Genomic DNA, 13202 nt, shown 5'->3' with positions numbered 1-13202 from the left:
AGTAACTGGGACTCCAGGCACACACCACCATGCCCGGCTAATTATTTTTATTTTTTGTGGAGATGAGGGCTTGCTATGTTGTCCAGGCTGGTCTCAAGCTCCTGGCCTCAAGTGATCTTCCTGCCTTAGCCTCCCAAAGTGCTGGTATTCCAGGCATGAGCTACCGTGCCCAGCCTTAATATAACTTTTAAAAATAAAAATGAGGAAGTAGTTATACATACTTTATGATTATATATAAAATGTCAATACTTCATATCTGGATTAAGAAAGAAAAACGAAGACAGACTGAAGAGGAACCTATGGCTAAGGCTGAGGCTAAGGCCTGGCTGAGTTAGAAAGGACTAAAATAGGTTGCTTATATTTTTCTATTTCAGCTACCAGAAGACTTCTTGTACCATAGACCAAGACTTGCCAGCGGCAGTTAACTGTTAGCTTACTAAATGATTTGTATCCAGGGCCTAGAATAAAAAACACTGTCCCACACATCCTGGTCTGAGAAATTATGTTTAAGAGAAACAGTTTATTCACCTTCTGAAATCTAGTCACATATCTTATAGTTACATTTTGAGTGAGCATTAAATAGAGAAATATAGCCAAATCTGAATAACCTCCAAGTGGGTCATTTGAAGTACTCTGGGGTTCATTTTTCCCTCCTGCCAGTAAAAACCACACCCATCTAGCCAAAGCCCATCCGTGTCAGCGCTATAGCAGGAGGACAGGACGGGTATTGGGACTGGCAAGGCTGAAAAGATCTAGGTGCTCCAAATAAATGTGCTCAGGTTTTTTTTTTTTTTTTTTTTTTTTTTTTTAAACCTTTGGCTTTCTTCTTCTATTCTTAGCACCGTCTGTTCCTGTGGTATCCCCCAACACGGATGAGTTTTTAGATCTTCTTGCCAGCTCACAGAGCCGTCGTCTGGATGACCAGAGGGCTAGTTTCAGTAATTTGCCAGGGCTTCGTCTAACACAAAACAACAGCCAGTCAGTACTTAGCCACCTGATGACTAATGACAACAAAGAGGCTGATGAAGATTTCTTTGACATGCTTGTAAAATGTCAGGTATATCTGTATGTTTTTTTCATTCTGCATACAGCTCAGATGCCACTGAGAACACTGGCAGTGTTATAATTCTCATTCAGGAGGGGCTTATTTTTTATTAGAGAGTTATTATTGTCCCTCATTCAGTAAAAAATTATTGAACACTGATTATGTTTCAGGTGCTATTCTAGGCATTGAGGACACACTTGATTTTGAAAGGATCTTACATTTTAGGAGAGACAAGTGTGTGTGTGTATGTGTGTTGTATTAGGTAATCATACTTGCTATGAAGAACTTTAAAGGAGGATAAAGGCGTAGTGGGTAAGCGAAGGTGTTGGTGGTAGGGGGAGTGTCTGTTTTAGGTAGGGTGGTTAGAGAAGACCTTTCTGGATTGTCATTTGAATAGAGACCTGAATGCAGTGAAGCAGTCAGCCATGTGACTATCTAGAGAAAGAGTATTCCATGCAGAGGCAGCAAGTCCCCTCTTGGATATAAAAGCTTAGCCAGTTCAAGGAATGGCAAATGTGACTGGCATGGGATGGGTAGGGGAAGGAAAGAGTCACACAAAATGAGGATGGAGAAGTAATCAGGGCCTAGATCATCTAGGCTCTTGGAGGCCATGATAAAGTCTTATGTTTTAGATGTATTAAGGTACTGGGAGTATCCTCAAAGAGGATCCTGGCTACTGATGGAAGAATGTAGAGTGGCAAGGGTGTTAGTATGAAAACCAGCTAGGAAGATAGTATGGCAATGCAGGCAAAAAATACTGGTGATGTGGACTAGAGTGGTAACAGTGAGAAGTAGTCAGCGTAGGGCTACATTATTAGTTATTATATGAGTTATATATTATGGTTAGTTGGCAGGATGTCTTAATAAATTGGGTAGAGGGTTTCAGGGAAAGAGAATCAAAGATTACTTATACCTTGAATAACTGGGAAATGAATGGTTCTGTTTACTGAAATGGAGATGACTAGAGGAGAAGCAAGTTTGGAGACAAAAAGCAAGAGTTCTGTTTTAGACACATTAAATTTGGTAAACTGTTAGCCAGTTCAAGGAATGGCAGGTGTGACTGGTATAGACAATGAAGTGGAGGTGTTAAATAGGCAATTTGATGTAAAATCTGGAGCCCAAGGGAGAAGTAAATTTGGGAGACATCAGCATATAGCTGGTATTAAAGCCCTGGGAAGAAATTACCGAAAGAATAGGACAGGAAGACTAAGCCCTGAGCATTTCAAAATCTACTAGTTAGATGGAGGAAGATGAGCTGGCAAACCAGCAACAGCCAGAGTTGGAAGGATACCCCAAGGGTGGGCTGGGGTGGGGTGGGGGTGAAGTGCGGTGTGGTGGAAATCAAGTGAAGAGTGTATCTTAAGCAGTGCTCAACTGTGGCAAATGTTGCCAAGAACCTGAGTCAGATGATAACTACTAGATTTGATAACATGGAGATTATAAATAATTTTGAAAGATACTGTTTCAGTGGTATGGTGGGGACAAAGGATTGAGTGGGGTGAGAAAATGGGAAGTGTGAAAGGGGAGATAGTAAATATAGAAAACTTTAATGGGTTAAATGGACCATTAGCTAGAAAAGAAATACAAGGCAAATGTGGTTTTTTCTTTTCTTTTTTGGGGTGATAACATAGCTTACAGGTGGAAACGGTCAAGTAGAGAAGAGTCAGTGATGTAGGTAAGTCTGTGGTAACTGAAGAACACAGTTTTTGTGTAGGTGAGAGGGAAAGCAGAGTACGGATTTGGAGATGGGAGCAAGTAGGAATTCTCTCTGGATGCTTTTATTGTCTCACCAAAGAAAGAAGTAGTCACTAGTTAAGATTGGGGTTGGGGGGCCCTACAAATTTGAGGAGAAAGGAAGTGGGAAATAGATGACTTAGAGAAACTGAAACTAGGGGAAAATATTAAGAATACTGTGTTGTGGAAAGAACCCACCTGAGGTTCTCAGTCACTGGAAGTAAAACTGGTGAGTGCAATTGTGTATTTATCCAGTCATAACCAGCTGCTTGAGGCAGAGAGATAAATCAAGACTGATATTTTGCCAGGAGAATGGGATTTAGGGGAGAGAATGGTAGTTGAAGACATGTGCCAGGAAGTGATTTTAATAATAGACTTTAGAATCTAGGCTTTAAGAAGGGAAATAAAGAAATGAACAGTGTGAAAGTAAAAAGTAGCAGTGGTCCCAGTAGATTCAAGGAATGCTAAAGATACATAACAAACCATCAAGATCTATGAAGCAAAAATTAACAGAATTGAAGGGAGAAATGGACAGTTCTACAAAAATAGTTGAGGAATTCAATATCCTATGCTCATTAATGGATAGGACAACTAGAAGAAGATAAGTGAGGAAAAGGAGGACTTGAACACACAGTAAACCAACTAGATTTAATGTGCATATATAGCACACTTGACCCAACAACAGCAGTGTGCACATTCTTCTGAAGTGCACATGGAACATTTTTCAGGTCGGTCCATATGTTAGGCCACAAATTCTCAACAGATTTAAAAGATAACTATCATATAAAGTACCTTCTCTGACCCCAAAGGATAAAATAAGCAATAACAGAAGGAAAACAGGAAAAACTCACAAATTTGTGGAAATTAAACACTCTTAAACGACTAATCCATCAAAGAAGAAATCACAATGGAAACTATAAAATAGAGACAAATAAAAATAAACACACAAAAATGTATGGGACACAGCAAAGGCAACGCCAAGGGGGAAATTCATAGTTGTAAATGTTTACACTAAAAAAAGACGAAAGATCTCAAGTCAACAACCTCACTTTACAACTTAAGGAACCAGAAAAAGAACAAACAAAACCCTAAACTAGCAGAAGGAAAGAAAAATAAAGATTATAGCAGAAATAAATAAAATACAGAACAGAAAAAAAAATAGAGAAAATCAGTGAAGCCAAAACATTTTGAAAAATAGATTAACAAAATTGACAAACTTTTAGCTAGATAGAGTAATTTTAAAAACATTCAAATTAGTAGAAACACTAACTTACCAAGAACAAATGATGAAGAAACAGAAAATACACCCATCGTAAGGAGGTTGCATCAGTAATCAAAAACCTCTTGATAAAAGCCCTGGACCTGATATCTTTACTGGTGCATTCTATCAAACATTTAAAGAACTAACACTATGCCTTCTCAAACTGTTCCTTCCAAAAACTGAAGATAAAGGAACACTTCATAACTCATTCTATGAGGCCAGTATTGCCAATACCAAAGCCAGACAGACACTACAAGAAAAGTACAGACCAATATCCTTCATGAATCCAGATGCAAAAATCAACAAAATACTACAATCCAAATTCAGCAGCACATCAAAAGGATTTTACAACATGACCAAGTGGGATTTATTCCTAGGATACAAGGATTGGTTGTTCAACATGTGAAAATCAATCAATGTAACACATAAACAGAATAAAGGGAAAAAACACATATAGAAAAAAAATGACAAAATTCAAAACTCTTTCATGATAAAAACTTAAAAATTAGCAACAGTAGGAAACTACCAGAACATAATAAAAGCCATATACGAAACATGCACTACTGACATCATACTCAATGGTAACAGACTGAAAGCTTTCCTCCAAGATCAGGAACAAGATCAGAATGCAGGTTTTTGCCACTTTTATTCAATGAGGTACTAGAAATTCAAGCAATTAGGCAAAAAAGAAAAAAAGGCATTCACATCGAAAAGGACAAAGTATCAATAAAATTGACAGAGGTAATCAAGTTCAGCAAAATAGCATGATACAAAATCAACACAAAAATCAGTGTGTTTATACACTAACAATGAACAATTGGAAAAGAAATACAAAATTCCATTTAAAATAGCATCAAAAAAATAAAATACTTAGGAATTAATCATTGAGGCAAAAGACTTGTATAATGAAAACCACAAAACATTGCTGAAAGAGATGAAAGAAAACAAATGGAACAGTATCCCATGTTCATGGATTAGAAGACTTAATGTTAAAATTTCGATACTATCCAAAGTGACTTACAAATTCAATGCAATCCCTGTAAAAATCCAAATGGCTTTTTCCCCCTACAGAAATAGAAAATATAGCCTAAAATTTGTAAAATTCATATAGAACCTCAAGGGACTCCCAAATATCCAAAACAGTCTTAAGAATAAAGCTTTAGGACTCACATTTTTTTATTTCAGGTTATTACAAAACTACATTAATCAAAACAGTGCAGTACTGGCATAAAGACAGACATATAGACCAAAGGAACAGAATACAGATTCCAGAAATAAACCCTTGCATGTGTGGTCAAATGATACACAACAGGGATGCCAAGACCATTCCATGGGGGAAAGGACGGTTTTATCAACAAATGGTTCTGGGTAAACTAGATAGCCGCATACAAAAAGAATGAAGTTGGACCCTTACCTAATACCATATACAAAACTCAAAGTGGATCAAAGACCTAAGCATCAGAACTAAAACTATAAAACTCAAGAGGAGCACGTGGTGGCTCACACCTGTAATCCCAGCACTTTGGGAGGCCAAGATGAGAGGACTGCTTGAGCCCAAGAGTTCAAGACCAGACTGGGCAGCATAGTGAGACCCCATCTCTATAAAAAAAATTTTTTTAATGGCACACACCTGTAGTCCCAGCTACGCAGGAGGCTGAGGTGGGAAGATCACTTGAGCCTAGGAGTTCAAGGCTGCAGTGAGCCATGATCACGTCACTGTGCTCTAGCTTAGGCCACAGAGTGAGACCCTGTCGCTAAAGGGGAAAAAAAGGAAAGCCTCATGGCATTGGGTTTGGCAGTGATTTCTTGGTTATAAAAGCAAACAAGCAGGGAACAACAAAATAGACAAAATGGACTTAAAAATTAAAAACTTGTGCATCAAAGGACATTATCAACAGTAAAAAGGCAACTCAATATAAAATACTTGGAAATCACATATCTAGTAAAGGATTAATATCCAGAATATATAGAGAACTCCTAAAACTCAACCAAAACCAACCTGCTTCAAAAATGGGCAAAGAACGGGAAGAGGCATTTCTATGGAGATAACAAGAGGCTAGAATATGATCACGGGAGCCAAATGGCTAATGCGGAAGTGAAGGAGAACACTCAGTCAGAGGAAGTCTAGGAACTGAAGTGCCAAGTGTTGGGTTAATTGGAGGACATTGAAATTATCAATTTATGACAGGAGAAATGAGTGAGCCAGGTATGTGTGGAGGCGGCACCGACTTAGGAGGGCAGTAAATAACTGCATCCTCTGAGGGTTGTGGGATTAAATGTTCAGGGATCTATGTGCTTATCACAGTCCCTAACAATGTAGTGGGTATTCAGATATCAGCTATCACACTTCTATTCTTATTCTTGAGCTACAATGCCAGAAACTGTGGTGTACACTTGTAAGTACATGTATTTTTTATTTGACCAAGTAGCATGTCTAACATAAGAATCATAATACTCAAACTTGAAAGAAAAATTCAGAGACCAGGTATGGTGGCTCATGCCTGTAATCCCAGCATTTTGGGAGGCCAAGGCGGGCAGATCACTTGAGGTCAAGAGTTCGAGACGACCAGCCTGGCCAACATGGTGAAACCCTCGTCTCTACTAAAAATAAAAAAATTAGCCGGGTGTGCTGACACGTGCCTGTAGTCCCAGCTACTGGGAGGCTGAGGCAGGAGAATCACTTGAACCTGAAAGATGGAGGTTGCAGTGAGCCAGGATCACACCACCGTACTCCTGCGTAGATGACGAAGCGAGACTATGTCTCAAATTCAGTCTAGGCTATTTCTTAACAGATTTAATTGCCTAAGATAGAGGCAGGCAAACTTTTTCTGTTAAGGGCCAGACAGAAAATATTTTAGGCTTTGCAGCCTATATGGTCTCTGTTGCAACTGCCCAACTCTGCCATTTAGTAGGGAAGCAGCCATACAGACAGTATATACACAAATGTATTGATGGGAAAATGAAAATGACTTCATCTACAGAGGCAGGCATTGGGTTACAGTTTGCTGTCACCTAGCCTAAGATGCAATTTTTTTAAGGTAGTTCCTCATGGGGTTTGTACATATTTCTAAAGATTTGTTAAGTTCCACTGTTGATGCCTGTTAGATTATAACCTTGAACTGTCATACTTAGATACAGTTGACCTTGTGTTTTATCTCAGATTTTTTGTGACCAATTGTAATTAAAACAGTATGACTTAATATAATGCACTTACTAAACCCATGAAGCAGCTATACCTATATAAGTCATTTTAAAGGAAAAATTTTATGCAGTTTCAGGTTTAAAGATTAATTTATTTCAGAAATCAGGCTGGGAACTAAAGAAAACAATGTAAAAACAAAGATTAATTTCTGAGAAGCCCCAAATAAGTTTACAACTGTGTTTTCTTGTCATGACTGACAGAGATATAACATAGCTTGGTGCTTTCTTTCCCACAGGATGTCTTTTAATCTCTTTCTCATACACTTTTAGGGATCCAGATTAGATGATCAAAGATGTGCTCCACCACCTGCTACCACAAAGGGTCCGACAGTACCAGATGAAGACTTTTTCAGCCTTATTTTACGGTCCCAGGCAAAGAGAATGGATGAACAGAGAGTTCTTTTACAAAGAGACCAAAACAGAGACACTGACTTTGGGCTAGAGGACTTTTTGCAAAGTAATGCTTTGTTGGAGTTTAAAAATTCAGGGAAAAAATCAGCAGACCACTAGTTACTATGGATGTATTTTTTTTTCCTTTCAAAACACGGTAAGGAAACAATCTATTAATTTTTTCCTTAAAATGAGAATTTATAGCACTGTAATACAGCTTAAAATATTTTTAGAATAATGTAAATAGTTAACCTTCAGTAGTCTATTAAGGCATTAATACTTCTCTGGACACGCGCATGTTTGAGGGTGGTGGTGTCCTGTAAAGGTGCTTCATCATCTGTGATTACTTGGGATGTGTTCTTTAGCAGCTTGTTAGGTTACTTTACCTAGTGTTTGTAAAGTAGGAAGTTACGTGAATCATAGATTAGAATTTAATCCTCTTATGGAAATAATTTTTTAAAATCTTGACAATGGCATTTTTTTTACACATAGCCATGGATGTAGTGGGAAATAATGTACTTGATCAACGTAAAAAAGCATATAAAATAGTCTTATTAAAAATCTAGTGTTTTTTTTTTTCTCCATGAAAATCTATTTTCAGTATTTTTTAGGCCAAAGTCAGTATAAAAGAAACTCTATTTCTTGGGCTGGGCATGGTGGCTCATGCCTGTAATCCCAGCACTTTGGGAGGCCGAGGCAGGAGGATCGCTTGAGGCTAGGAGTTCAAGACCAACCTGGGCAACATAGTAAGACCCCCGTGTCCACAAAAAATAAATCAGCAGCCAGGCGTGGTGGCTCATGCCTGTAATCCCAGCACTTTGGGAGGCCTACGTGGGTGGATCACTTGAGGTCAGGAGTTTGAGACCATCGTGGCCAACATGACGAAACCCCATGTCTACTAAAAATACAAAAATTAGCTAGGCATGGTGGCATGCACCTGTAGTTTCAGCTACTTGGGGGGCTGAGGCAGGAGAATCGCTTGAACCCCTGGAAGGCCGAGACTGCAGTGAGCCGAGACCTGCCACTGGAGTCCAGCCTGGGTGAAAAAGCAAGACTCTGTCTCAAAAAAAAAAAAAAAAAAAGAAAAAAGATAGCAAGCATGCTGGCAGACACCTGTAGTCCCAACTACTTAAGAGGCTGAGGCAGGAGGACCACTTGAGCCCAGGAGGTGGAGGCTGCACTGAGCTTTGATCTTACCACTGCACTCCAGCCTGGGTGACAGAGCAAGACCCTGTCTCTGGAAAACAAGTATCTTTTGTGTGTTTTGGGCTATTTGTTTAAAAATATATATATTTAAAATGGTCTCTTCTGTTCCATAATACTGCTGTAGAACAAACTTTTCTAAGTTCCAATATAAAAAGAAGCAAAAAACACCATGTGGTTAGGTCAAGAACCTAGGACACGTAAATAGAAAACAGATGAAAACTCACAAAAATTAAGTATGAAAGATGTCAGCTTGAACATTAGTTGTCATTAAGCCTTGTCTTCCTTATCCCAGATACTGAAGGCAGTTTACAAGGGGATAACAAAGTAACTGTAGCAAAAGACAAGTATGGGACAGACCAGGGCCCGGAGTAACACTGCATCACAGACTGCAAAAGCCCATGCTTGGAACAAGCTGCCAACTTGTTCCACTCTCCTTGCTTCTGACCGTGCACAGCTGGGATAGGATCTGGGGATGTTATTCTTATTCTTATTCTTTCAAAAAGTCATTCAGGTGATTTGGATGGGCAACTAGAACTATTTATCTAAATGGCCAATGTTTTTTAGAGAGAGTCATAATCTGGAATTCAAGTGCTCAGCCAAAAAAAAAAAAGGTACTAAATTAAAACCTGGATTACATTATGTTTCACGTATACTATAAGGTGTGATGCCCTGGATAGCAATTAAAAAACTCAGGTAAGTTTCGTGGGGTTCTTATAAGAAAATTCAGTAACACAGTATACCAAACCACAATGTAAAGAGTTTGTGTATACACTAGTTCTTACAGCCTGTAAACATTCAACATTATTCCGTTTAAACATTGTTTTTAATAGCTGTCTATCTACCCTGTTCTGATTTTCCTAAAAGCTTCACACTGTATAGCCTGGGCACGATGGCTCACGCCTGTAATCCCAACACTGTGGGAGGCCGACAAGGGCAGATCATTTGAGGTCAGGAGTTCGAGACCGGCCTGACGAAACTCCGTCTCTACTAAAAATACAAAAATTAGCCGGGCGTGGTGACGCACACCTGTAATCCCAGCTACTTGGGAGGCTGAGGCAGGAGAATCGCTCGCTTGAACCCGGGAGGTGGAGGTTGCAGTGAGCCAAGATTGCGCCACCGCACTCCAGCCTGGGCGACACAGCAAAACTCCCAAAGTAAAATTAAATTTTAAAAAAGCTTCACACTATAAACCTTAATTTTAATGACATACTGGCTAGTCAATAAGCCTTATCTCTTTTCTGATGATAAACTGGCCCTGATGTGTTCAATTTGCTTTCATATTTAAGTCTTTCCTGAATTGCTGTAGTCATTCAACAGCAGTTGCACGTTGTCTTGCTAGCTGTGAAAGTAGATTTCATCCCCAAATGGATATCTGTAATGAAAGAATAGAAAGGTGAAAGTTTATTTAAAATTTTTTAAAAAGAATTTGTTTTTGGATTAAAAGGCATGCAAGCAGCTTTCATTCCACTCACAGTTACAGTCTATCACCTGGGGCATTCACTACTTTTCAGAGTCGGATCACAGTTCAAAAGACAGCTCTCACCTTGGGGTCAGTATGAACATGTCTTGTCCCCAGAGGACTACTTTATACGCATGGATGTTCACAAATTTATTCTAAACTGCAGATGTCTGTCAGGATTCATTTGTTACATGCCCTCTGTGTTAAAAATCTTAAAATCCTTTTGCACTTCTTAGAAAAAATAACCCTTCTGATGAAATACTGAAGATGTTTGCAATATTAAACTAGAATATATTAACATGTATGATTTTTTTTGAGACAAGGTCTTGCCCTGTCACCCAGGCTGGAGTACAGTGGCTAAATCATAACTCACTGCCACCTCGCGATCTTCTTCTCTCAGCCCTCCAAGTGGCTGGGACTACAGGTGTGTACCACCATGCCTGGCTAGTTTTATTTTTAGTACATAGCCTTGAACTCCTGAGCTTAAGCCATCATCCTCCCTCGACCTCCCAAAATGCTGGGATTGTAAGCATTAAGCCACTGCGCCTGGCCTAAAATTAAATTGTTACAGGCACATAAGTAACACTTCCTGGATCCAAAAATGTGTATTCTGCATTTCATATTAAAATCAAAAAGCAATGCTTGGGATACAAATATCTGCATGAAAATTTAAAGACTTTATTCCTGACTGGTATCATTTTTAGTAAGCAGTTGAACATAACTTGTAGTGTGAATGTGGTTAAAACAAAGGACACCTGATGTCTGTGAAATCTTGTAGTGTGAATATGGTTAAAACAAAGGGCACCTGATGTCTGTGAAATCTGCTAAGGACAGGTACAAAATTGCTTTTTAAAAAGTTTAAAATGAGGAATGCTTTTGATAATCAGAAAGACTAATGTAAAGTGCTGACTGATGTCCTGTCTGCAGTTAAGGAAGACACCCAACTTTTCTTCCTCATCATGGTATTCTCTGTGTACAGATTTCTAAAAATGCAAACTTCCTATGGACAAGACAATATGATCTGCTATAATATAAATTAAGATATGGTAATATGCTAGCATTCTGAGTAACATGAAAAATACGTCTTATAAAAAGCCCATGTACTTCATTTGGTGGGGGAAAAGAATAATGTCATTTTCAGTCGACTGACTCTGTAAAACAGATTACCAATGTTATCTAAATTGCCCTGGCAGTCTTCAGTTTTCTCTAAGTAAACATAAAGTAAAAGTGACAATAAGGATGCAGGCGTAGTAACAGCTGCAGAAAAGATGAAACTACAAAGCCACAATGACCTGTGGGCAGGCTACATAGAGACAAGCTGAGGTGTCAGTCAGACTGATCCTGGTAACGACACTCCATGGCTGCATGAAGATGCTGGAGGCACCAAGTGGGGGCCTTAACTCTAGTGGATTCCACTAGGCAACGTAAGTTGGTTAGTGGGTTCCTCTAAGTGCCTATAACAATAAAATTTCTTTTTCAATGTCCCCAATTCAAACTGGTCTCCTTAACTATCCAGAATCAGTGATGCCTGCCATCTGTTCAAACATCTTAAACACTTCCTACTTTATGGGATGTAAATATCAAAGAGAAGATGAAATTAAAAGCTTTTACATACATACATGTGTTTGTTAATTCTAATTGTCAGTAAAAATGTGAATGTTGAAGTTGGCACCTTTGTAGTAATCAGAATACTTGCAGAGAAGAGAAAGAGAGTGAAGAGTATACTTTACAGAGCTCGAAGGAGACTTGAGGCTGTCGTTTGTGCTGGTGTTCCTCTAGCCACAGGGACTGCTGACCGGATCCTGTCCACGTGGTCCAGCCACACCACTTGTGGGGCTGTATGTGTTGCCTTGGTCTGGGCTGCCCACAGCTTCAAACTTGAGCTGGGCCTTTTCCGCTGCAGGTGAACCTTCTGTATTCCCTGATGTGTCTTGGCCAGAGACGGGCTTGGCTGACTGGCTGCTTTCAGTACTGCTTTCTTTCAGTGTGCCTTCCCCCAGGATTCCACCTAGCTCCTTGGGCTTTGTATCCAAAACAGGTGATTTCTGCTATAAAGTACAAAATTACATTTTAACTGTTTACTGTAATGTGAAGTCTCAGTAATCAAACATATCTAAAAAGTTCCCACCCTAATCTGTTGTAGCAAGCTCCAAACTCTTTCAAATCCAGGGTCCAGTGCTAAGTTATAATTATGTAAATGTTATTATACCTCACCAAACTCCACTGTACTCCCACGGAGGAGTGGGAACACTTAGGGCATACTGGGTGGTCTAGTGGCCCAGCTTAGAAGGGGTCAAGAGAATTGGTCAACAGTATTGTTAACTTCTCTTGCCTGGTGAGAATAATTCATTTGACAAATATTTATTGAGCATATATTAAGTTCTAGGTGTTAGGGATACAGCAGGAACAAAATACATAAAACTGTTCTCACTGGAACTTATATTTAGGTTAGAAGAAAATCATAAAAGAATGATATATATGTTGAATTAAAGAGGCTATATAAAAAAAAAGCAGAGAAGAGATGACTGCTGAATGTGGGGTGGGCTGGTAGGGTCAAATTATAGTTTAAATCAGGGTGGTCTGAAAAAGTGATATGGCATCTAGCCAAACAAAGTTTCGTAAGTGAAGGAGAAATAAAATCCTTTACAGACAAGCAAATGCTGAGAGATTTCGTCACCACCAGGCCTGCTCTAAAAGAGCTCCTGAAGGAAGCACTAAACATGGAAAGGAACAACCAGTACCAGCCACTGCAAAAACATGCCAAAATGTAAAGACCTTCGATGCTAGGAAGAAACTGCATCAACTAACAAGCAAAATAACCAGCTAACATCATAATGACAGGATCAAGTTCACACATAACAATATTAACCTTAAATGTAAATGAGCTAAATGCTCCAATTAAAAGA

The 13202-nt window shown here is 39.0% G+C and overlaps 2 protein-coding genes across 4 annotated transcripts in view; one reads left to right on the top strand and one right to left on the bottom strand.

The window, feature by feature from the left end:
• GPSM2 (G-protein signaling modulator 2) overlaps nucleotides 1–8192 on the top strand; it is a 63450-nt gene extending 55258 nt beyond the window's left edge. For all 3 annotated transcript variants that reach the window (XM_011948145.1, XM_011948144.1, XM_011948146.1), the window contains 2 exons: nucleotides 840–1057; nucleotides 7512–8192. In XM_011948145.1, the coding sequence (XP_011803535.1) occupies nucleotides 840–1057; nucleotides 7512–7751 (458 nt within the window). In that variant the 3' untranslated portion in view covers nucleotides 7752–8192. The remainder of the gene's footprint in view (nucleotides 1–839; nucleotides 1058–7511) is intronic.
• A 1822-nt stretch (nucleotides 8193–10014) lies between these two features.
• The window catches only part of CLCC1 (chloride channel CLIC-like 1), a 34244-nt gene continuing 31056 nt past the window's right edge, over nucleotides 10015–13202 (bottom strand). The window contains exons 11-12 of the mRNA XM_011948147.1: nucleotides 12027–12344; nucleotides 10015–10209 (exon numbers count right to left, since the gene is read on the bottom strand). Of these exons, the coding sequence (XP_011803537.1) occupies nucleotides 12072–12344 (273 nt within the window). The 3' untranslated portion in view covers nucleotides 10015–10209; nucleotides 12027–12071. The remainder of the gene's footprint in view (nucleotides 10210–12026; nucleotides 12345–13202) is intronic.

Source organism: Colobus angolensis, unplaced genomic scaffold, assembly GCF_000951035.1.
Source record: "Colobus angolensis palliatus isolate OR3802 unplaced genomic scaffold, Cang.pa_1.0 Scaffold273, whole genome shotgun sequence".
NCBI classification, from domain to species: domain Eukaryota; kingdom Metazoa; phylum Chordata; class Mammalia; order Primates; family Cercopithecidae; genus Colobus; species Colobus angolensis.
The sequence above is the reverse complement of the archived record's forward strand: the minus strand, read 5'-3'. Positions and strand labels throughout refer to the sequence as shown.